At 39.9% G+C, this 26,463-nt stretch overlaps 1 protein-coding gene across 2 annotated transcripts in view; it reads left to right on the top strand.

Moving 5' to 3' along the window:
* The first annotated feature begins 431 nt into the window (after positions 1-431).
* The window catches only part of LOC120788350 (potassium voltage-gated channel subfamily C member 1-like), a 78,601-nt gene continuing 52,569 nt past the window's right edge, over positions 432-26,463 (top strand). For both annotated transcript variants that reach the window (XM_040124102.1, XM_040124103.1), the window contains exon 1: positions 432-1,005. In XM_040124102.1, the coding sequence (XP_039980036.1) occupies positions 463-1,005 (543 nt within the window). In that variant the 5' untranslated portion in view covers positions 432-462. The remainder of the gene's footprint in view (positions 1,006-26,463) is intronic.

Genomic DNA, 26,463 nt, shown 5'->3' with positions numbered 1-26,463 from the left:
TCTCGAACTGCTTCTCAGTTCAATAAATCTAATTTCTTTGCAGTTACGCATGTAGCAAAATCAAGAGACCCAAGATAGTGGAATGGGAATTAATTTGTTAAACAGAAATTGTAGTTTTTGACCTTGATAACGTGAAGATGATCCTGTAATAGAAATTCAGCCAGTCAGTCATTCAGAGGGCAAATCCATTGATTCATAAAATCCGCATCCCGCATATTCTCTCTCTCTCTGTCATACGCACACTTGCTGACTCTCTCTCTCGATTTCTCTCCGTCTCTCTCTCTAACTAACAGGCACACTCCTCCTTCCTGTCCTGCTCTCTCCTCCTCTTAGTTGATCCTGTGACTACTTGTCGGGACGGTATAACAGTAACGTACAGAGCGGGCACCGGTGGTAGATGGGGAAGTGCAGTAGCCGCAGCAGCAGTCGGGCGCACCGACCGAAGCATGCTCCAGCGCAGCCATGACTTGCTCGGCGTCAGATAGCGAGAAGATCGTGATCAACTGCGGCGGGATCCGACACGAGACCTACCGGAGCACCTTGAAGACGCTACCGGGGACGCGCTTGTCTTGGCTGACTGAGCCCGACGCCTATAGCAACTTCGACTACGACCCCAAGTCTGACGAGTTCTTTTTCGACCGCCACCCGGCCACTTTCGCCTTCATCCTCAACTACTACCGCACCGGTAAACTCCACTGCCCCAACGATGTATGTGGGCCACTCTTCGAGGAAGAGCTCGCCTTCTGGGGCATTGATGAGACGGACGTGGAGGCGTGCTGCTGGATGAACTACCGGCAGCACCGCGACGCCGAGGAAGCCCTGGACAGCTTCGAGACCCCCGAGCCTGACGCACCCGAGGATGATCCGGCGCTCACCGGCGGGGCAGACGGCGACCTGAAGCGGCTGTGCATGCAGGAGGACGGCCGCAGGGCGACGTGGTGGGAGGTGTGGCAGCCCAAGATGTGGGCACTGTTCGAGGACCCCTACTCGTCCAAATACGCTCGGGTGAGTGGCCAGAGAGGTGTCTAATCTATTCTATATCTCTAAATCTTTCTTTCTTTCTTTCTTTTCTTTTGTCTTTCTTGTTATTTCTCCGCTAGCATATCCAGGTTTGGCAATGTTTTGGCCACTGCGCATTGTTGCACATAAAGTTATTCCTTAAGCTTTTCTGGAGGAGTGGAAGGTTGTCAAAAAGTACACAAAAATACACGAAAATACATGTTCATCACTTTGCTCCTCTCAGCTTTTTTACCCCACCGCTGTTCTTTCCCTTTAATCTCTCACATAGGTATCGTTGTGTGAAGATTTAGCCACTACTGATGCCCATTTTCAGTGTGCATAAGTCCATCCTTCTCCCTCTTTCTCCCTCTCTTTCTGCCCCTCACCCCAGTGCCTACATGTTTGTGCCAAACCATTTCCCCGATAAAATACTGAGCAGTTTGAACATTACCCCAATTTGGGATCCAGTTCTCTCCGTGATCAGTCCACATTCAATGTAAGTGTTGCTACAGTTCAATAATTAACTTAATTACTTAGTCAATGAAATTGGAAATTTAAAGGGTAGCAGGTGGCTCTGCATCCATTCATCTGGTTTCTCTTTTATCCAATATACCATTGATCAAACAGAAATAAAATCCTGTAAGCAGCAGCAATCTCACATTTTATCCGATAGGTTGCTTTTTTTTGTGTGTATGTGTGTGTGTGTGTGTGGATTTGAACACGTGCATAAAGGCACCTGAATGTATTTGTGTTTACTCATGAGTGTGTGTCTTATGTGTGCTGGCAGGTGCTGGCGAATACATTTATAGGACAGAGACACCATGTGACAGAGCTCCAGACTACGCATATGTAACCATTTTGGACTATGACCAAAATGGTTGCATATGCAACCATTTTTTGAGGGTGAGCGAGTTAAAATTTCATGTGGTTGCATTCGTGCAAGTACATGATGATCATTAGGCTGTTTTGGTGCCCCTCTGGGATGGGTACTGTGATAGCCATTGTTGTTGAAAGACGGACTTCTTCTTTTCCACTGGCTTAGTTGGTCTCTCCCTGCCTGCATCCCTGTTTCATCATCAGTGATGAAACGCGTGAAACAATCCATTTAGCTGTTACTGTATTCCAAAGATGAAGCAGCCTATAGCTGATTATTTTAAAATGCGGGGGGAGAGGAGGAGGCTGGTGGAGAGGGAGAGCCAACGAGAGGTCCCAGCTCAGACACAACTGATGATGAGAGTGAAGGTGCAGGCAGGGATAGTGGTCGCACCAGCACATGATTCGGTTGCAGGCTTTTTTTTGCGACCAACTTAGAAAGTTGGTAGCACTGGTTAGTCTGGAGACTTGAATGTGTGTTTGGATATGTGTATTTAGGCGCATGATGGAGCAAACATTGTTGTGCCATAAAACAGTACTTTTCCTCTAGCATCCATCAGAACTCGTTGGTATTAGCTTATCTCTTTTGGCTGGACTGCAACAGCGAGGTCAGCCTTACAAACGTGAAAGTCCATGACTGAGTGAGTGAATGAGTGAGTTAGTAAGTAAGTGATTAAGTTGCACCATTGGTCAAAGGAATGCCGAGTGACTGAGTAGTTGTTGAGAATTTCCCCATCCGCTTTTGCTCGTCTTGTCAAATGTGCCCCTAGCGACAGATGTAGTGACTTTTTTTTGGACAAAACATAGCTACTTTCCATAGAAGAGAGTCACCAGTATTGCCCTGTGAGTGTAAGGTCTGGCTTTCCCTTTGCAGGCACAGCTCTCTACACATCAAGAGAAAGGGACATATTGATGCAGTGACATCACTATCTCATCAGCCACTTTTAGGATAGCTTGGATAGTGACCACTCTTAGGATCATACAAGGTGGAAGACCTTTCTCCACCAATATCCCCTCATCCCTGACAATAATGAGCCAGTAGATATCAGAGGTCCCAAGCCTTACCAGTTTGAACCATGGGTAACGTGCAAGCCTCCTGGACCTGAGGCTCCAGCTGGCCTCGTATGGGTAGAGTCTGCCAATGATAGAGTCATTAGTCACTTATTTTTAAATTTTTGATACCAAAAATATTTTGGTATTAGCTACCCTGATAACTGTGATTATATTCCCTCTAGAATAAAGCAGCTCAGCCAGTGTTCTGCTTTTTATACTTGCTGTGGAAACTGCTACCATAGTTGGGGGGGGTCAGTGAATGGAATATACCTTAGAGTTTTGGTTAGTTTTTGCACACAATATGTGTATTTCTGCAAAAATCAACTGTATTAATACTCCAAGAACAATCTTTTTGCTCATGTATTCAGTCCAAAAAGTTCCTTTTAATGTTCAGCTTTTAAATACTGTAGTTGCTATACACAGATATTGTAGAGAGTGAGAATTTTTAAAACTTTGGTATTGGACATCAAAAAATGTTACTGTTGAAACCAGGCAGAGGTTTTGCTGAATTGTTCAGAATCATAGTTCTCTCTGGCTAGTTGCAATACCATATGTGTAAAATCATAGTGTTATCACTGTTTTTAGTTATGCCACTTTTCTTTGTACAGGAAGAGGATTGGTGCTTTAATTCATGATTTTGTGCTGTTAATTGCTGTTACCCAAAGAATAAATAGCCAGTTCTTGGCAATCAGGAGGAAAATGAAAAGTTTCTAGGGTTCTCACCTCTGACCTGGATCTCCCTCTGCCTTCCTCTGCTTAATGTCTCTAAAAATCTATGGCCATTTGCAGAGCAAGAGGCCAGTGCTGACTTGAATCACTGTGTGTTGAGGTGTACTTTCTGTGGACTCTGCTATATGCACTGAGACAGCATATTGACTCAGTCACTCTCTGTGACTTATGACAAAGACACACAGTCAGAGTCACAGATACCACATACACTCTCTCTCACTCCCTCTCTCTCTCTCTCTCTCTCACACACACACACCCACACACACACACACACACACACACACACACACACACACACACACACACACACACACACACACACAGAAGCACATACAATCAGACATGTGCACATGTACTGTAGGGAGGTGTGAATACACACAGGCAATAGCAGAAATGCATGCACATGCAAAACTGTAGATACAAGGAGCTACACCCAAAATGTGAGAATAGATGTCAAGTACATTTAACCATCTGCCTAAAGCTGGAATTATTATTTTCCGGAGAACCATTAAAAAAATATCTGCAAACCAATGTAGAGATGGATTGTATTGGTAATGCTGACAAGCTGACACACACACCTTTGAAATCTAAACAACGTGTCTTGTGGACATGCGTTTCAAGCAAACTGATTGGTTGATTCAACTCCTTTCTGGAGGCAAAGGAGATGAAAACAAACATAAATGCACTACATACGAATATAAAAGAGATCGCCATGTAAACATCTGTGAGCGACCCTCATGCAAATTTGCCTATGTGCTGCCCAGAGAAGCATAATTCAAGCTAATATCCACAGAGGCCCAAAATTTGCAACCAAGAAGACTGCACACAGGAACAGTCTGCATCCATTTTGTAGTAAATCCTGCCCTTTAGACAATCCTTGTCACAACTCTACACATTTTCTACACTGGCAGCGTAGTGAAAGCATCAGGTTAGAAGCACCAGGAGTCCTCTGTCAGTGTGATACTTTGGCTGCATTTTGAAAAGTACTCACAGCCCAGTACAAAATCAGTATTGCTGCATGCGTAAGTCAGAAGAAAACAGACTCCCAAAAAAATGCATTGGGTCAAAGTAACTGAGAAAGTGTGAGCCAATGTGTGACTAGATCCACTGATTAAAATTGAAGTGCATCTGTTCCATCAAACACATGTGAAGCTGGAGCTGGGGTTATACAAAGATACACATGAACATTTTTGTGGGTCTACGCAAAGAACAGTATTAGAGGTAACTATAGATTGCAGAGGTTCTCAGAAAAGCTGACAGGCACACAACCCAAATCACAACAATGCATCATGTGGAGCTAAGACTTAAGCAAGCTGATGGTTGATCCAACTACTATACGAAAGGTGGGCTAGCAATGAAAAAAAAAAAGATGTAAATGTAATGCTCAAAATACATACAAGTGTAAAAACATGCAGTGTGGAGAAGCATGTTCCTCTCCAGTATCCCTAGAGATTATGTCCATATAGGATGATTCTGCAACTGACATTTATATCCAATGCCAAGGTTAAAGATGCAGGAAGCAGTTTGCCCTTTATTTAGCAAAGTGTAAAGTAAGGGTGTCGATGGGTGCATAGCATGTCTGACTTTCATGCAGGGGACTGCAGTTTGTGTGCTGTGACAGACCTGCAGATTACATTTGCATTTTTATTAACTGTAACCATTATCTTTCCCTAACTTTAAGCATACTGTAGTTTCCATGTGTAGATATTGTAGAAAAGAGAATGTTGATAAAAAAACAAAAAACATTGAAATGTAATGTATTTTAGGTTTTTGCATAATGAAACTTTATCTAAGTTCTGCGGAGAGGAATGGCCAGCCCTGAGATGGACAACTGATACAGCTGAAATGCATCTGGTGATGTCCATTGGGTCTGGTGATGTCCAGAGAATCCGGCGATACTGATGTATCACATGCCCTGTTTTTTTCTTCCAATGTGCATTTGAAGTAGTACATCTTCAAGCAGTCTGTACTTTAGCAGCAGATTCTGTGATATTTTGTTGATTTTTGTATGGGTCTCAAATATGCCTGTGCCAGAAATGATTTTCTCTAGCACTTGCCTTCCCATTATAACTGCTAATTTAATCCTGGACAAGAATCCCTAACCCCTATCAATACACAAAGTTTGAGGGAAAAAAGAACGAGGTCAGCCTTACAAAGAACATGTGTATGAGTACTTCAATTTTCGTACAGCAAAAGTGAAGAACCACAATTGGCTTGCAGATATTCTTAGCAGGCTAAATTCCTTGAATGTATGTTTGCACACGTACTTGTCATGTAAAGGTGGAGTTACAAATGTGCAGCTGGGGGTGCTGGTATTTTCCATTAGGTCCCTGAAGCATGTTAGCTCATCACATGGGGTGATGTACTCAAAAAAAAGTTGAGATTTCTGTTTTATACCGAATTATACTAAATGAATAAGAGATACAGAAAAATGTGACAGCAAGTGTGAATCTGCAGTATTTAGGACAGTCTTCTTTGCTGCAGATGCATTTAACTTGGATGTTCTTTGACCCAAAAATCTTGCCTTGTGCAGCTTTTTCATGCATAAAACTGGACAGGTCAGAAAATTAAATGGCAGCCAAACAAGAGATCGAAGAACCAAAGGGGGGTGACAGTAAAAAAAGACAAATTGAACGGTGTTGGGGGGGGTATCAGTATGACAACTGAGGTGACTTTGAAAATGTTGCAGTCAATAGTTTCCGTGCCAACGCGGTGACATAAAGATAGGTTGGAAGGGGTGGTGGGGGAAGGCCAGTGCAGCGGCAGCAGCAGTTCTCAGGTAGGCAGAGGTCAGGTGGCCAGCTCGGTTTTAGCTCGGTGGAGATCGTCCCTGCCTATGTCTCGGGTAAATAAGAAGGACATGCAAGCAATGGAAACTGAAGGACCGGATCGCTAGTTCAATTCCTTCATCAAGTATGTGTAACATCTTTGCAAAGGCATCAGGTTTTCCGCCTCCTCTACTCTACAGTATGTACAGTCCTCCTCCCCATTCCTTTTTGTCCCCGTCATCACCACTGACAGCTCGTGCTGCTTTATTACCACGATTTCAGTGCTGAGTGCTGGATTGCTTATTATCGCTATTCGCCCCCCTCCCCGCCAGCACCGCGCTCTCCGCTTGTGCTATAGCGTAACACTGCAGTCCCCGTAGTAGCTGACTGCGCGCAAGTCTGCTGCAGAGAAGGAGGGATAGAAACACAGAGACACGAGGGGGGTGTAGGTTAGGGGGGATAGTGTGGGGGAATAAATTCAGAGTTTTTGTTGTTGTTTTTTTGTTAACGCTGCCTCTCTTTTTTTTTTCTGCTGAGCTCGGCAGGCTGGGATGCTCGTATCCGTTTATCGATCGTGTCGTACGTCTCAGCTTGCCTCATTCAGGTGGATGTCTCAGCTGAATGGTGTTCCTTTGTAAGCAAAACCGTCCCACACACACATTCCTCCTTTCTTTCAGCATCTGTCTCCCTCCTCACGCAGCAGGGTGTAATGGCAATTCCCAGTTCCTCAAGGAGAGAAACAAATACCGACACAATGACACACACACACATACACACCTAGACTCTACACATACACACACTAACTGTACTAATACAGACAAGTCCACTGTCGCACTGTTAGAGAAAGCCATTTGACCTCATTTTCGGAGACTTGATCGCACATGAGAGTTATTTGGGTTCATCAATATTATCTGTAATGTCATGCTGGAGTATAACAACTAGGCTCTGGAGGTAACGTCACAGCCTCTAACAGCCGCCATATGGGCAGGCAGAAAATAAACTAATTTCGGTCCTGTTAGCATATATGGTAGCTTCATTAATACTGACCACTTAGGTAGTTTAATATATATTATCTGTATTAAAATATAAGATAATTGGATCAACGAAAGATTCCATAAAGCTAGACACATATGTAGAAGGTGCAGAAAGTACCAAATAAACAGATAAAATTCATAGCATTCTTTGGAGTTAAAATCAAAAAGATTTATGGGTATCAGCATTTAAAGTGGTGGATATACAATACTACACAAGAAATGTTATGTTTACTTGAAGCTGCTCTAATCACTATCTTTTATATTAACAATGAATTGAATGAATATGTATAAATATAGAGGTGAATAATAACCAACTCTGCCATTCCCCTCAGTGGTAGAATGTTTTAGCCTCTTTTAGCTTATTGTTTTGGTTTTACAACCCGCATGCTCTGTTCTCATTAACCTGGTTTCCAACAGCAGCAGGCATTTGTTTTCAGCTAAAGAGCTCTGATAAAACCACTGTACACTGCCTTCTCAGCACCAAAGAGCAGACAGACAGAGTTAGAGACTAGCTGAGGAACAAGGTGGAGAATTTAACAGCCACAGAGACATCTATTTGTCTCAAGAGTTGTTGCAGAGCAAAACAGAGCCAAGGAGGGTGAATATTGGACTCATCAGGCTGACACAAACAGGACTCCAAATGATAATGATAATGTTGCTCCACAGGATGTGCAAAGAGGCAACTGTTTGCTATCATTTGCTGCAACATTTTATTGTGATAATATGTAAATGTTGTGTTTGCAGCTTGTGACACTGCCCCCAAGTGGCCAAAATATCAATGAAAACAGTTTTGAAAAATGTGTAGTACAATTACTTGGGAAAAGGAAGGCATTAACATGCATCTCAGGTGATCCAATCACAAGTGGAAAGCTCTAAGTACGTAAGTTACTATGCCAGAAACCCTCGAAAAAGCCTGCCTAGCTCTGTAGCAAGATTTTTTGGATAGAGAAAAAAACAAGATTAACTTGTGCCATAATGATGGGAAGAGAAGAGTATGGAGAGGGAAAGGAACGGCTCATGATCCAAATTATACCACATCATCTGTAAAACATGGCGGAGGTAGTGTTATGGCATGGGCATGTATGGCTGCCAATGGAACTCGGTCACTGGTGTTTATTGATAATGTGACTGCTGATAGAAGCAGCAGGATGAATAGAATTATACTATCTGCTCAGATTCAGCCAAATTCTGCAAAACTGTTAGGACAGTGCTTCACAGTACAGATGGATAATGACCCAAAACATACTGCGAAAGCAACCCAAGAGCTTCTCAAGGCAAAGAAATGGAATATTCTTCAATGGCCAAGTCAGACACCTGACCTCAATCCAATCGAGCATGCTTTTCACTTACGGAAGACAAAACTGAGGGCAAAAAGACCTACAAACAAGCGGCAACTGAAGGTGGCTGCTGTAAAGGCAAAACATCTCAAGGGAGGAAACACAAAAGTTGGTGGTGTCCATAGGGTTCCAGACTTAGTCACTGACTACAGAGGATTTGCATCCAAGTATTAAAAATAATCCTTATATTTATAATTATGTTGACTTGTCCAATTGCTTTTGAGCCTCTGAAAATGAGGACTATGTATAAAAATGGCTGTAATTCCTTAACGGTTCATGAGATATTTTTGTTAAACTCCTTGAATTAAAGCTGAAAGTATACACTTGATGGTTTCGTTTCAAATCCATTGCGGTGGTGTGCAGAGGCAAAATTACAATGGTGTCATTCTCCAAATATTTACGTACCTAACTGTATATCTTATTACTGGCAGTACCACTATTAGCACTATTACCACTGGTAGCTGTGGCCTGTTATTATTGTTATTATTAACATTTCCCCCCTCTCTCTCATTTAGAATCTGAATTAACTGATGATGATGAGTGACTATTAGTGATATATAATAAGACAAATATAATATAAAATAATTGCTGTTAGTATAGAAGTGAAAGTGGTGATTGTAATGGTGATGATCGTGGTGGTGATGGTAGTAATAGTAATATTACTGTAACTGTATTATGAGCAGCCTACCATCATCATTAAATAACAATACATATAAATAATTAATTACATTTTACAAACAAAACAGAAAAAAGGAAAAAAAAGGGAAAAAAATGAAAGAAAAGAAACAAAAAAAGGCTGGTTGTTTGGAGTAACAAAACAAAATAAACAAACGCTACTAATGACGGACCAGCTCCCTCCAAAAGGTCTGGGGGAAGTCCAGGGGGAGTTAAACAGTGGACTAGTCCCCCTCTGACAGGTCAAGGTCTTCTTCATTGCAATAACGCTCCTAAAACGCTCGAGTTCTTTCAGAATCAATAACTCACAATAATATGGATAAATGATGATGGATAAATGATTACATTTCAGGGGTGGACTCTGCCATCCTGCCCCCCACTGCCTTCCCTTCGGCATGCCCACCTCCCAATTTCACTGTTATAATAACAACAACAACAACAACAACAACAACAACAACAATAATAATAATAATAATAATAATAATTACTATTATTATTATTATTATTATTATTATTATTTACTTATTCTCTCTTCCCTCTTTCTTTTCTCCTTTTCTTGTCAGAATTCATTAATCTCCCCTTTGCATTTAAACATACCAAATATTTTCCCCAGTCATACACAGCACCTTTTATACAATTAACTTGCATTTGATTGACCGAATAAACTTACCCTCCTACCCTTGTTCTAGGGTACTTCTGTAGTTGCTGGGAGTAGATGGAGAGATTGTGGAGTATTTTAGCTAATTTGAAAAATTATTTAAAAATATGTATTTGGGCTGTCAACGAATATTCTAATTTTGTTTTATATATTTGAAGTGTAACAAAAAAACAGACATTCGATTGTGAAAATTAATATTTGACTGTGAAAAACAAGCAGCCTTCGATCTTAGTTTTAGCTAAGCCTTCGATCTTAGTCCAAGTTTTAGCTTGGACTTGGGGTGCTGCACTGAATTCACAGCATAACAGACATGAGTCACACAACGTCACTTTCATAGATTGAAAATTAAATGTAGGTCAAGCTGAAACGAGTGAGTAACTCAACAACTACCGTGTGGTAATGATGGCAGAGAGTTCATAACCCAACTCGGCCACAGAGAGAGTTATTTGCACTCTGAGAAATCTAAAAAGCCCTGTTTGGAAATACTTCGGATTTCAGTCTGTAGATGGAACCTCGAGATAAAGTTGTATGCAAGCGATGTAAGCTACAGGTGGCCTACCATTCCAGCACTAGCAACCTGAAGGCACTTACATCCAATCACTTGATGGCAGGGTGGGTGAACGATTCACTTGTCACGCTAACAACCCTCAAGGTGTTAGCACCCATCCACACCTTGACCCATGTGATCCTAACGACTCACATGATGACCGGGAGGGTCAACGAATCATGTGACCTCAGTGACTCACTTTCGTTGCTGATCTCACCGGAGGATATTTACCTGGAACTCTCCACTAGTCAGTTAGAACTGAAGAAGCCTTTTCGGATGAGAGGCGAAACATCTTCAAGAACTTCAAGCAAGTCCAGCTGCTTTCGCATAGCACTTACAGAATACCGTGACCTGGATGACTGAGAATCTTCACAGACTAAAAGTAAGTCACAAATGGTGGAAATAGTTAGCTAAAAGTAATTTCTAAACAGCCAAAAATATTTAGCTAAAATATTCTATAAAGCATTCTATACATTCTAATTTCATATCTGTCTTTATATTATTTTTATCATTATTATAAAGTGGGTTTTATATTAAGGGCAGCACTGTGGTGGAGTCGCTGCAAAAGCAAAACTTTGTGGGCTTGAACCCTGGTATGGCCGGGGCCTTTCTCTGTGGAGTTTGCATGTTCTCCCTGTGCCTGCGTGGGCTTCCTCTGGGTACTCCGGTTTCCTCTCACAGTCCAAAGACATGTGCGTTAGGTCCACTGGCGAGTCTAAATTTCAATATAATATCAATATCAACTGGGATTGGCTCGAGCCTCCCCATGACCCCTCACAGGATAAGTGATATAGCTAATGGCACGATGGGTTTATTTTCAGTCCTATGTTACATTTATTATGGCATTTTATCCCTGTTTTTATGTTCATTCTATGTCTATTTTCATGTTAAGCACTAGGTGCATGTAATTTTTTTATCGCGAAGCATTTTGAGCTGCATCGTTTGTATGATAGGTGCTATACGAATAAAGTTTATTATTATTAGAATTATTGTAAAACTAAGTGATAACCTGTAATTTTAAAAATTAATGTACAGTTATAATAGTTAAGTAAAAGTAACGGTTGAACAGGTGATATACTTAGAGCATACAACAAAACTGAGTACACCCCTGGTCAGTAGCACTAAAATGTTAAGTAATTACAAATCCTATCCATTCAAATACAAAACAAATACAAATCCTTGTATTTGTTTTGGCTAAAAACAGATAAAATTTTATTTGTTTTTAGCCAAAGCCCAAGAAGAGTGAAGCCAATTAATCTGAAAAACAGAAATATTTGACTAATTAAACTATAATGAAAGGTCCATATTTAAGAACCAACTGCAACAAAAGATTTCCTTCTTTTATTTTTAAAAAAATTGTATGTCTGCCTTTATTTTTGATGAGAGCATTGATCCCTGGGCTATGGATGATAACAGTCTTCACGAATCTGTGGAGAGATATTCTGCTTCTTCACATATGATTCTTTTCAGCTGCTCTTTGCTGGAGGGGTTTGTTGCTCCACCTTCCACTTTAAAATACTCCAAAGATGTTCCATTGGATTTAAGTCAGGGGACATACTTGTGTGATTTCTGCAGTGTGTTTGGGATCCTCATGTTGGAAAATTCTTCAGTGCGCCTTCTGTTAGTGGCAGTATGGCTCTTCCTATAGTACTGCTGCAGCTTGTGTTTCGGCTTAAAATCAGTGGCCTACTGATGCTCTTGTACCCTCTCCCTTCTTTATGAAGTATCAAAATCCGGTGTTTTACTTGTTCAGGCGATTCCTTAACAGGGAGCCTTATTTCATTAGACACAGCCCAGCCCAAAATTGAGGAAGCTGTGGTGTTCACCGATATTTTATAATCTTGTTCATACATCTGGTCTTAATCGGAAATCACAGGCCTAATCACTTTCATTGCATCTGTCACAGGTGTGCTCACTTCACAGACTAGGATTTTTTCAATGTTGTCTATCTAACCTGTTTTGTTTTTATTATACATAAGATCAAATGCCCTACAATTCAACAATGAAAAATAATACAATTATTGTGAGATGACATAGTTTTGAATCATTAAATGTTTCTTTTGATATTGCACAGGGGTGTGCTCAGTGTTGTTGTATACTGTAACTAAAAGTAATGGATAAAATAGGTAGCAATGAATAAATGGATGAATTGTCCAGCTTCTGCCACTATGGGTGTTAGTAGTACAAATGCAAACTTGACCAAATCAACCTCATTAATTGTAAGAGGTGTAATACCCAAAATTTTGAACTATTCCTTTAAGATCTAAGGTGAGACAGGTGGTCAGTGGGTGGAAATTGGCACCGTTTATTAACCAATTCACCCAAAAGCAATGACTTAGCCAGTATTATTTATAGAGTGGGTACGTTGCTTCCAACCTTTAGTATGGAGCACAGCGCTAGATTGTAATGTCACTGTACGATCTCGATACTTCTGCAGCAAAAATAATGACAACCAGATGATAACAGTTAATCACATACACACTTTAGTTGTTTCAAAATCTTTCAGAATCTCTCTTCCTATCTCAATCTCTCTGGACATTTTCATTGTCTTTCTTCCTGGTTTTTAAAATCTTTATCACCCCTCTCTCTCCCCCTCCCTCTCTGGTGGCTTTGTTGCGCTATAGGCATTATATCCACCAGGGTCCCCCTTCCCCCTCTGTGGATAATGCTGCGACAGAGATTTCTTTCTCTATGTGTCACCCATTGCAGGAGAGAGAGACAGAGAGAGAGAGAGGGAGAAGGGTGAATGTTAGAGGAGAGGATACAGAGAGAGAAAGAGGGAGACCATACTATATTTGATGACATGTCAAGAAATAAAGGATTTAACCTCTGAGTGATCTCCACTGTCCTCCCGCTTTGCAGGGGGTCAATAACAGTCAGCGAACACATACCTACACACATACACTACACACACACACACACACACATAGACACTGGCTGGATGCTGAGACTCACACACTTGCGCAAAAGCAGCTAATTGAGCATAGAAAACAGCATGTGCAGTAAGCCTCTAGCCTCGATATATACAGTACACTCACACATGCAGCAGATTACTGCAAAATGATCTGCTGTGACGAGCTGTGCAGTGTGTGTGTGTGTGTGTGTGTCTGTGTGGAGGAGGTGACAAATGTAGCTGATCTCCTTCTACCATACTGTCTGCATTTGACCACCCGTACCTCCTCACTTTTTTAGAGCCTGTATTTACACTCTAAATGCCAAACAGGCCTTGAAGAAAAACAAAAGGAACTGCTCAGATTGCAACAAGAAAGCTTCCTGAAACTCTCTTTAAAGAATAATCGTTATTCCTCATCTTTCAGTATTTGTTAACGAATCGCATGAAAAGATCAAAACCAACTATATAGTATTCTTACTTCTCTACCCTTTCTGTGACACCCAAGACTCATATCTATAAAAAAAAGTGCCAAATATATAGTTCCTGCTAAAAAGCCTCACCAATTTCCTAAAACAGTTGGCCACTATAGTTTTATCAAACATTACTCAAACAGGGGTATCCCAGAACTATTCCACATTTGGTGTTCTAGGGAGTATTGGAGGCAGGAGGGTGGTGTATGGGAGACTGAGTCAAAATTAACTACAGTATGTGTGTTCATGGTAATGAAGGGACATCACTCAATGTAACAGTGTGGTTCATTGATGTGTTTTTATAGATTTTGGACAACAATAGAGCTATTTGGAAATAGCTCTATTTCACAGAGGAATAAGATATAACCGGCTTTGACACACAAACAGTAGTTGTTTGTTTGGTTTGGCTCTGCACATGGGATTTGTTGACAGTAAGAAAGATATAGAATATTACAAGCCTTAAACTTCCAATCTCAGAGGAACCTTGGTTGCTGGCCATTTTTTGGACAGTTCATAAGATATTATCAACAAAGGAATCCATCTTCTGTGTGATGACTTGTCTTCTCTACTTGTCCCTGCATTTCTCACGAATGCAAGAAATGCTAACAGATGTGCACATTTTAAGACTAATTAGTGCTCAAGGTTGAACCATCAATAATGACATGACTTTGCAACCCTTTCACCAGAACTAATTATTGGATGATTCTGCAAAACCACATCAAATTATAACATTTTTAAAGTTCAGTGCCAGTGCTTTTAAAATTCCTTTCTTTCTACAATATCACACTCCAGATACCTTATGGTTAAGGTTAGCAACAGATCGTGGTAACAGCAAACAAGAAGATTAATTGGAAATTGGAAGTATTTGCCGCACCTGCTCTATATGCATGAGTATATCTGTACTTTAACACAGACTATCTTTGTTTCGGAGGCATGCAGCCACAGTTTTTGAACACTGTTTACTAGTGTTGATTTTGCAAATTGTTGTTTTCACTTATCAAGCTTCTGCATATGTTCTACTCTAGAAAAAAGACCATTTTTTGACACTGAACGTTGGTACTGGATGTAAATCATGTGCTGCGCCCCATATGACCTTAACTTCTAGGATAACGAGTTGCTGCTTCTCAGTTGATTTCTTGTTAAGATTATGGCAACTAATGCTATGTGGTTAAGATTAGTGAAAGATAATGGTGATGGTTTAAAGAATGAAAAGGAAACAGGATGCGAAAAGGTTTCTCTGGAGTCACAGGCAGACCCTGGGTACCCTTTTTATGGCTTCATAATGTAAGAAAAATGCCACAGTCGTTATTATAGGAGGTCGCTTATCAAATAAAGGTAAAAAGAGATTTTTTTTTTTTGATGAGGTCAGTCATTTCTTTTGGATTTGTCTCAGATCATAAAGTTTTCCAATTTGTTTTCTTCATCAGCATTTCACTTCACAAGACCAGAGCAAAATATTGCATATCTCAAGCTCTCAATTGTGACTCAAGTATCAAATGATCTGACCTTGGTTAAAATTTGGAAAGGCTATCCAATCATTTTAAGTTAGTATCTCAAAATTATGACTTAGTATGTTATTTTTTGTATCTTAACTTTCACTTAGTATCCAAATTTTGATTTTATATGTTATTTATAGCTATGCTAGCTGTGTGGCTGTAAAGACGGCAATGTTGGTCGGTTAGTTAGTCCACTGATATGGTCCAGACTTAAATATCTCAGCAATTGTCAGAGGGATTGGCACAAACTGACCTTTCATGTAGTGCCAACATGAAGTTGACACTTTTTTTTTCTGAAAAAGAATTTCTTGACAACTATTTGTTGGACTGCCTTAAAATTTGGTTCCCACATTCATGTAGCCCTTAAGATGAATTATAATAATTTTGGTTATCCCTTCACTTTCTATAGAGCAACCATCATTAGTTCAAACTGTAATCTGTCCAGCAGTTTGGTTTATGTCAAAATACCTGCCAAACTAATGACATTCCCATCAGACTCAGCTGTACTATGTGTTTAGTGCTATTAGCGAATTTTATAATGCTAACATGCTAAACTGAGATGGTAAACATGGTAAACATTATACCTGCTTAAAATGAGCAGGTTAGCATTGTCATTGTGAGCATGTTAGCATGCTAGTTAGTACAGCCTCACAGATCTGCCAGCATGACTGTAGAGTCTTTGTTATTTCTAACTCTTTCTTTGATTTTTTTTTCCAGGCAGGAAGTTTTTTCTAATGTACAAGAAACCATAAGTACAATGTACATAAGTTTGAAACAGCATTAGTAGACTCAAAATAAAAGTGGGGCAGAGGAATTCCCCAGATTGCAACACGATCACAACATACCGTAGTTGAAGACATCCTAGAGGGCCTCTTTGAAGAACTTAGAATATCTTAATTTTCATGTTATAAGCACAATTGAAGAAAAATTTTATGCCTTTTGTCACATTGGGATAGCACCTTGAAAATCTTCTAACATGGTGAAATTAGAGCCCAACGAATAGATTGGTGGACAGATTTTATCTGCTGATTTAAATGCAGAAAAAACAAGAAATTAGAAAGCCAAAGATAGGTGCTTGATTACTGGTATCGCTATTATGTAGTTATTCCACCAAAGAGCACTGCAACTTCACTGTTAGCAACTGATCAAAGTAGTTGTGTGGTATAGGCTATAGTCCGTTGACAAAATCAATTTTATGTTTACTTGTAAAACAGTCAGTAAGACTTCCGGTCAGTAAATGAACAACAGCCCTATCATTTCTCCCTTGTCAGTATAGCGCTGACAGCAGCTATAAAACACACAATTTATCTGTTGCTAAATTAGTAAGCCATGAAGCTAGCTAATGCCATGGCTTGTCAGAAGAAGACAGCTACTGTGGCTCAGGAGGTAGAGCGGGTCTTCCACTAACAGGAAGGTATGTGGTTTCATCCCTGGCACCTCCAGTCCGCATGTCGCAGTGTGTCCTTGGGCAAGATACTGAACCCCAAATTGTCTTTGCTGTATCATCAGTGTGCAAGTGTGTGTTTGTTTATAGAAAGTGCTGTATGTATAGAAAAAAAAGCACTGTATGAATGTGTGTGCGAATGGGTGAATTTGGCAATAGTATAAAGCGCTTTGATTGGTCTGTAGGACTAAAAAAGCGCTATACAAGTGCAGTCCATTTACCATTTAGCTAATGAGCTGTTAACGTATAGTGTTACAGTCATTTTGCCTAAATTATGTAATGCTAAACATTAGAGTCCGTGTATTGGAATTTGATACAAATTGGATAGAAAGTGAGATTTCCATGTCTTTTCTGATTATAACGCAGGTCTAGGTGCTATATAAATACTGTGAAAGTATCAAAACGCTCAATCCCAAGACAACTGCACACAGCCCGTATTCAGAAACTGCCTAAAAATGAGCCGTGAGGATTTCTGTAACTTTGTGATGTCACAACGAAAGAATCCCTTCTCTCAGCCATGCCCCCAACACAGCCCACCCAGCTCATCATCAAACCTTGCATGATTTGGTTTCTCCAAGTGTTTACCTGAAATCTGCTTTATTTTTTTACATTACTTTTTTTGATTTTGTTTTGTTTGGCTTCTCCAACAATCTTTTCATCTTTTAATCTTTGTAACGCTATTTTGTCTACTGATTGTTGGATTACTCTTATCTTGCAGTTTTGAATTTCCCATTTTATCAATCGTGTTGTTTGAGTTACGCTTGGACTGAAAACCGGTTATTATCATGGCTGTGTGGACTTCAAACTAGCTTACTCACAAGTTAGGGACAATATCCACTGCTTGGAGTCAGAGTTCCAATAAAGGGATAAGCTGCTTGACGGCTTTGTCTCTGTAGCTGCTGCCCAGGCAAAGCATATTTGTCATATGCAGTCTTCCACTGCGTGATCACCCACCTCCCTGATGTCCCCCATGGTCTTGGATTCTGCAGCCACACGCACTACCCTTGCTGGCCTTGACGCACACTATCACTGTACTGGTCTGCCTTGAGGGTCTAGCTGCTGAGGGGAGTGAGCTGGAATCAGGGGCAGCGGGCTCCATCACTTCTGCATTGGACCTGGACACTGCAACACTGCGGACAGTAACCACGATGCCGCCAAATGATCCATGGGTTTGTACTGTGACCAGGCCCAAAGCTCCAGTGTAAAGCACCACGCCAAATCCAGCCTGAGCATTTTAGTCTGAATTTGATTGTCTTTTTAGCTCATTTATACTAATGCTGTTTTTGACTGACTATTGCCATCTGCATTTACTGGTGAGTTTTACCAAGCTACAGTAGTAGGCTACAATCTGTTACCTGTGGTCGGCCTGGCTTTGCATCACTGACAAAACTGTCAGCTAATCAGAAGAGAGGCTCTGAATGACACATAACGCCTTGTTCTTGCTAGAGGTCGAGAGAGAAACGTGAGCTGTGCTTTACTTTACCCCAATGTGAAGACATTTAAAGACATAAAAATCTTTTTTATGTCTTTCTGTTAAAACATTTATATTGGATGGCATATTGTTATCAGATTTTTTTAAACCCACAAATACTGAAATGGGCATCGGCCTTAAAAATCTTGTATCTTCAAAATATTGACTAGATGTGGTTCAGTCAGTAAATTCAGTTTGGTGCTGTTCGATCCCTTTTAGGTGTTGGAGGATCCTGGTTGAATTCCTGATGTGTATAGTGCTCACAGTGCATGAATCCTGTCAGTTAGTGAGCCACTGGGCTGTACATTGCTGAGAGAGCTGATATGGGGTGTAGCTTTCAGCTAACAGAGCGGTCCTATGAAAAATGAAATACTTTATATGTGCCGTTTGTTCCCCTGTGTTGCTCTCCAGTGCTGAAGTGGCTAATTTGGGTCACTGGCACTAAGTACTGACAATGAAGTAAAAGCATAGCCGGAGGTGAAGAAATGCTGAATTAACCTAAAAAAAGCAGTTTTGATTGGGGAGCAGTTGTTTTGCTAGCAATTGTTTGTTGGCACTTTCAGATTGTGGTGCTGAAGGGCTGAAATGTGTACAGAAGGCAGTTGCACTTTAGGCTTGAAATCATTTTGGAAATTATATCAGCCTGTTGAAAGTAGAAGGATGAAATGTTTAAGCACTGTCATCATCCTGCTTGACTGACTCAAGTCACATCACTGTGATGAGGTGGAGCTTGCCTTGTCCAAGGCAGTCTTATCCCAAACCCCCTGGATGCCCAGTTTCAATGTGTGGCAATTGGTTTGTGATAATATGCTTTGTAAATTAGTTTGGTAATCTGCATGAGAAAAGCATAGTACTAACTGAAATGATGACAGCCTTACGGTGGCTCTACATTAATCTTGTGGTCCTATCTTTTAAAGGGGGCCTGTGTCGAAGTCTAGTTATAAGACTTATTATTTCAGTTGAATTCTTAACATGTGGCACATTCCTAAATATTCCAATAAATATAAACATAATAATATTATAAACATAATTCTTTGGTTGATGCTCACAGCACATAAATATATGGGGCCTACTTATGATGAGGTGTAAATAGGCATTGTTTCTCTGTAAAGGGTGTGAAGCAAAAACAGGTTTGGAACCACTGCATAGCAGATCATTCTGGCCCCTGGCCGTGTACAGTTACTGTCACCGTCTACTCACAGGCTGCTGTAGTGGTTTGGTCACCATGGTATTTGATATGACCCGTGTGGCTTCTTGTGATAAAAAAAAAATCATTTGACTTACACTTGTATACAGTTGTAAGTATATCTACATGAAAATATACAATATATTTGAGATTATAAGATAAATGCAAAGAGACAGGGTAGAGGTCTTACACACACCGAAATCACTCACTACACCTCGCCAACGTGATTAATACTGTCAGTATAAAAGCTAGAATGGTCAGATCATAAAAGTTCTACCAAACCTTTTGTCTTTTTCAGGCAGGTATAGGCTAATCAGAGGAGGACTCCAGCATACTGTCTTCTTAAACTTGGTCTTCTCAAACCACAGCTGTAACAGCTAAAAAGGTGTCATCCCAAATTTCAGATAAATACACACATACACATAACAGGCAAAGCTGTGCTTATATATCAACTCACACACACACATGCACGCGTTGGTCAGTGTGACTTTATTTATTAATGATAAACAAGACATTTGAAGAAGGAAGGTATTGACCAGAGGAAACCTTTCATAGTCGTTTGACCAAACAGTATCGCTTTAACACTCACTACAAAGCCTCTGGCCATACATACCACATTGAAGAATTACAAGCCATAGAGAGAGCACCTCCCACTCAAATCTACAGTCATTCTCTGGGTGCTATTAAAAAAAATGATAAAGGCACTTTGTTAATGTTAAATGACGGCCTGACACAGTTGGCACTGACATGTGGAAAGACACAAGAAACTTATTTCTGTGACAACTGCATTATTTTTTTTACAGTAGTTCAAATATTCTTATTATGTGCCAAGAGAAGCTGTGTAAGCTGAATTTAATTGGTGTAATCTTAGGATTTTCTAAACAATTCCCCCTTAGGGGGATTGGGGAAGCAGTAGAGCCACAGCCTGGGAGCAGACATGAAAATATAGCTTTCACATTGGCTACATGAATATACAGCCTTGGATGCACCAAACAGAGACATAGCTCACATTCTCTCTGAATCTTCCTCCTCTAGTAGCCAAAAACCCATTAGAGGTTCTCTTTCTCGCTCCCATTATTCCTTCTCTACTCCTTTCTTTCCCTCTAAATATAGTCTTCTTTCACTCTGTCATTTTGATGCACACACACACTCACCTCGTCCCCCCCAGTGGGGGTGGAGGTATTACAGCACTTTTGAAGCACGCTCATGGAGACAAGCCCCTGGTGCAGTCTCACACACACACAAAGACACACACACATACCTTGGCTCTTACCATGAGGACGAACATCCTGCAGCAGTGTTCATGGAGGCACCCTGCGGGGGGTGCTGTAGCTACAGCAGGTGTACAGGAGCTGTCAGGGCCTTAGGGTTTACGGAGCCACTTCAAAGAAAGCTGTATTGCTTTTTAGGGAATATATTTAATGAATTTCATTTCAAAAAAGATTTCCATCCCTTCAAAAATGATGATGTGTAGTACAAAATGACGGAACAAAATTCAACAAAAGTGCAATCAAAAACACTGTTGGATTTAAAGCTGTGATGATTAATATTTTTTACATTAACAATGGATCAACTGACTGTGTAATTTGAGTATGGTTGCTTCTAGTGACAGCAGCCACATAATTATCACCAACTCACCTCCCCATGAGCTCTACTGACCTTTTTAGCATCTTTGAGCTCATTGTTTTGGTTCTACGGACTGCAACCTATCTGTTTTTGTTCCATCTCAGTTCTCCACCACTCTTGTTTCCAGCAGGAAAGCACTTTCCTCTTCAGCAGTTGGTGGGGCTAAAATTGAGGCAATTTTGGACTTACATTCATCAGGTGGACACAAACACCACTCCAAATCAATGATCATGTTTCTCTGTGTCTGCTGAATATGTAAATAGAAAATTGTATGCAAACATGTTTGCCATTTCAGCTTGTATGTATGTGTCAAATTATGTAATTTTTTGACTTGCTGTGGGTTTTTATCCCCAGTGGCTTAAAAACAAACAGAGACAAAAAAAAGAATGAAAAACTATTAATACATCTTTAAAAGCCTTAAAACATTTTAATTAAGCGGCTGTATTTAACGCTATTAAAGACATGAACTGATGGAACTTAATTGCTCTTGTTGAAGTGGTGATACAGTTGCTTCTTAAACAAAATCAACATTAGATATACTGTTTAATATAGTTTCCCCCCTTTTTCCCCCTTAATTAGCTGAAAGATTGGAGAACATTCTTAGTACACTCTGTCACATACAGTATATTCTGTGTAAACTTCCTCCAAAACTTCATTATAGATACATTCTGTGCAAACTAAATGAAATATTCAGATATCTTTATCTGTGGAAACTTTGGGATCTCAACTAGAATTTCAAATTAAATTTTCACTGAATTTAATTTTTCTGTGTGGCTGCACAGAATGAATTAGCAATGGGGTTTGTGGTATTATGGCTAAAACAGCTAGACTTGAAAAAAGCTGTTCCCCTTTTAGCCAAGCAGTGGGGTTCTAGGGATGTCAACTTCAGTCGGTCCACCACTTTGGTCCAGACTGAAATATCTATAACTACTTGATAAATAGTTGTTAAAGTTTGTACAGACATTCCTAGTCCCCAGACAATGAATCCTTTTGATAATCCTTTTCCTCTAGCAACATTATCAGGTCAGATTTTCATTCATTTCATGTGGTTTATGACCGAGTACCTGCAATCCAATCACATTCCCATCAGCCTCAGCCATACAAATGTTAGCACACTAACATGCGAAACTAAGACAGTTAACGTGGTAAACATTATACCTGCTAAATATCAACATAAAAAAATATCATGTCATGGCATGTTAGTGTGCTAATGTTATCATTTAGCTCAAAGCAACATATTGCCTATACACAGCCTTACAGAGCTGCTGGCATGGCTACAAGTCAAAGCATGGGGAGTATTGGATGCAAACTGGAGGGAAATCCACTAGTACGTGATCAGTTTGCTCCCAGAGATATAATGAGTATTTGGGTGGTAATCTTTGCACCAAGAATGTTACCTTTATACACAGATTTTCTTTTTCTTAATAAGATTAACCCACAGTGGGACTGATTCTATTCAAAACAGCATCAACCATTTCTTGGCTGTGTGCAGTCACTTTCTGGAGTCTTGTTCTCACTGAATCTGTTTGATGAAGACCTCAAAGAAAATGTGTGGTTTTTATACTTTGGTTATTGTACAGGTTAGAGCCTGAGTCTGAGTCTGGCTAGCTGTTTACCCCCTGTCTTTATGCCATGCTAAACTAACCTGCTGCTGACTGTAGCTTCAAAATGAACATTCAGACATCAGAGTGGTATTAATCTTCTAATCTAACTCTTGGCAAGAACACTAATATTTTCCCACAGTGTCGAACAATTCATTTAAAGGCTGTTTACATGTACAGTGGAAGATAATAAAAAAAAAGGACACGTAGAAGAAACAAGAGGGATGAATAACTACTACCTTTTAGGCTGTGTTTTACTGATGCTATATTTTTACTCTTCGAAAAAGTGTAGATAGATAAGAATATATGCCTAATAGGCAAAACCAGGAAAGATCATTGAGGAGCTTAGGCACTGTGTGCTATGTGGGAATTATCAGCTTTTTCAATATGGGATTCCTTATCATTTGATCATTAAATAAAGATGGATCATTTCTCCCATGAAAAAAATGAAAAAGAGGAAGACATAAAGCAATGGGGGGGCGTGAAAAAAGGAGAGCGAGAGAGAAAGATCCATTTTAGTCAATTTTACCTTCTGTCTTTTAAAATTACTGCCAGGTCTGCTGTTTTGCCCCTGTACTCCAGCACACACACACAAACACACAGTCATAAACCTCTTCCGTCAGTCCTCATGCGCTGCATTGATAATACGATGATTTCCGCAAAGCCTTCACCTATGTTTGCGGTGTTGATTGGTTGTGTATACATATTTGTATACTGCAGGACAAGATGTGAGTGAACAAAAGTAGAATCGCAGAGTGACAGCAGTATGGTGCTGTAACACACCATTCAGAAAGAGACAGAAAGACAGAGGAGAAGAGGCTGGAGGATGAGTAGATGAATATGAGGAGGAGAAGGAGATGAGACAGGAAAGTAAAGGGAGGATTAATTCGTGAGAAATGAAGGAGGGATAAGCATCAGCTGGGAATTCTGTAAGGGAAAGAAGATGAAGAAATCTGTCCTCTTTTTATGTCTGGTTTTCTCTGCTTCCATTTTTTACAGTCTACATTCCCCCTATTTATTCCTCTCTTACTTTTTTCTTTCTCTACTGATATCCAGTGATGTTCCATTTTGCCCTCTATAAATCTATCTGCTTTAATGTTTTCACTTGAGTAATATACCGAGGAATCTCTGTAAGTGTGTGTATGAGTGTGTGTGAAGAGGCAGGGGGACCGTGTGCATGCAACCCAGTCTCATGGCGGTTCATGAAATAGTCACAGAATGTAATCTATTGATTCGTGTCCATGCACACGAATTTTCCATTTTTTTCGTGACACTCAGCATTACTTTCAAAGTAATGTATTTGCAACCCACTCTCATGGCAGTTCATGAAATAGCCACAAAATATAAAATACTGATTTGTGTAGGTGGACAGGTATTTTCCATTTTTTTTCGAGACAGTAAAATATTGACCTGTGGTGACTACAGCATTATTGCACTTATCTACGGTTATGTCTAGGCACTCGCAGAGCTTGGTTAAGGTTAGTGAATGATTGTGGTCTGGTTTAATGCAGAAAAAGTTCAGCGATTTCAGACAAAACGTGTTTATGTAAATTTAACCCAAACAACGATATTTCACTAACCTTAATCAAAGTGCTTTGTTGCCTAAACCTAACTACTGAGAGGACTCTGGCTGCAAGCCCTGGTCTCTGGTATGACAGTCGTGCGTTTTGTATGCCCACCATTAACCCCAACCACTTCCCGGCGACTCTGCTACTGTTAATGAATATAGCACTTCATTCTTTCAAAACATACATTTCCAATTGAAATACATTAGTTGGAAAGTGGTGCTTAGTGTAACAAAAAATATGTAAAATCTGTGTCCATGTACACGAATCAGTAGATTAAATTTCCTGACTATTTCACAAACTGCCGAAAGAGTGGTTTGGTGCATGTGTGTGTTATTTTATGATGGAGATGAAATAGGTTGCTGACCGCTGCTTTACAAACACACGCACAATCAGACTGCACTCAGCTGCTCTGAGAATAAAAAGTGTGTAGTGTATTTTACATTTTAGCATTGAAAGCAGACCTTTAAAATTTATGCCACGAAAAATTTGAAATTGTTGCAATCAAATTTATGAAAACAATAAAAGCGTCTACAGCTATGCTAGCTGCTCTGTGGGGCTATACTTTAGAAGCAGCAGGGCTCTGAGCTAAATGCTAACATCAACATTCTTGCACTGACAGTGCTAACATGCTGATGTTTAGCAGGAAATGTTCGCCATTATCGCCATCTTATTTTAGCATGCTAATCAGCACTAAACACAAAGTATAGCTGAAGCTGATGGAAATATCATTAGTTTTTGCATTGTAAAAGTAGTAAGTAGTGGGCCAATGTGTTTAACAGTGGTGGAAGAAGTATACAGTTCCTTTACTTCAGTAATAATACTAATACAGCAATGTAAATGTACCTTCAAAAGTCCTTTATTCAGTTTTTTATCTTGAATTAATGTACAGAAGTATTATCAGCAATGTGTACTTAAGTGTATCAACAGAATTTTTTTTTTTTTTTTACAAAAAAATGGCTCATACAGTGCCATGAAAGTGTACTCGCCCCCCCTCTTTGTTTTTTTCTATTTTTGTATATATCTCCTACTAAATGGTTTCAGATCTTTCAAAAAAACTTAACACAAAGGCAACCTGATTAAACACAATATACAGTTTTTAAAAGGGAATTTCATTTATTGAAACAAATAAATGATCAATCCCCACACCATTACACTACGTGTTTGACCGTAAGTATGTTGTTCTTATTGTGCAATGCTGTTTGGTTTCTGCCAGATAGAACGGGAGCTCTGTCTTCCCAACAGTTTCATATTTGACTCTGTCTATAGAACATTCTTCCAGAAGGTTTGAGGGTCATCAAGGCGTGTTTTGGCAAAACTGAAATGAGCCTTCATTTTCTTCTTGGTTAGGTAGGGAAGGGCTTTTGCCTTGCAACTCTCCAATGGATGGCATTTTTGCCTAGTGTCTTTCTATTATAGAGTCATGAACACATTTTCCTTTGTTCTTGTGTGACTTCCTGGATGAGCTGATGCTGTGCGCTTGGAGGACATTTAGCAGGTTGGCCACTCCTGCAAAGCTTCACTACTGTACCAAGTTTTCTCCATTTGGAGTTAATGGCTTTCGTTATGGTTCTTTGGAGTCCCGGAGTCTTAGAAATGGCTTTGTAACCCTTCCCAGACTCAATCGCCATCTTCCTCATTTCTTCTTGACGTTTCCTTTGATCATGGCATAGTGTGCTGCTTGCTGAGACCTTTTAGCCACCTTCACATTGCTGAAAAAGTTCTAGTTTTAATTGATTTGTAGATTGAACAGGGCTGGCAGTAATCACGCTTCGGTGTGTTTAATGCAGCTGAACTAATTTCTCAATATTTGTTTTGGTAGACTAGAGGATTTAGTAATTAATACTTTTTTGCACAGGCCCAGTTGGTGTTGGATATATTTGCTTCAATGAATAACATTTTCATTTTAAAACTGTATTTTGTATTTACTCAGGTTTCCTTTGTTTTATTTTAAATTTTGTTATAAATACAGAAATAGAAGAAATCAGGAGGGGTGCAAATACTTTTTTGCAGCATTGTATGAAATTATTAGATTGTT

The sequence above is a fragment of the Xiphias gladius genome, chromosome 3 (assembly GCF_016859285.1).
Source record: "Xiphias gladius isolate SHS-SW01 ecotype Sanya breed wild chromosome 3, ASM1685928v1, whole genome shotgun sequence".
Taxonomy (NCBI): domain Eukaryota; kingdom Metazoa; phylum Chordata; class Actinopteri; order Istiophoriformes; family Xiphiidae; genus Xiphias; species Xiphias gladius.
The sequence above is the reverse complement of the archived record's forward strand: the minus strand, read 5'-3'. Positions and strand labels throughout refer to the sequence as shown.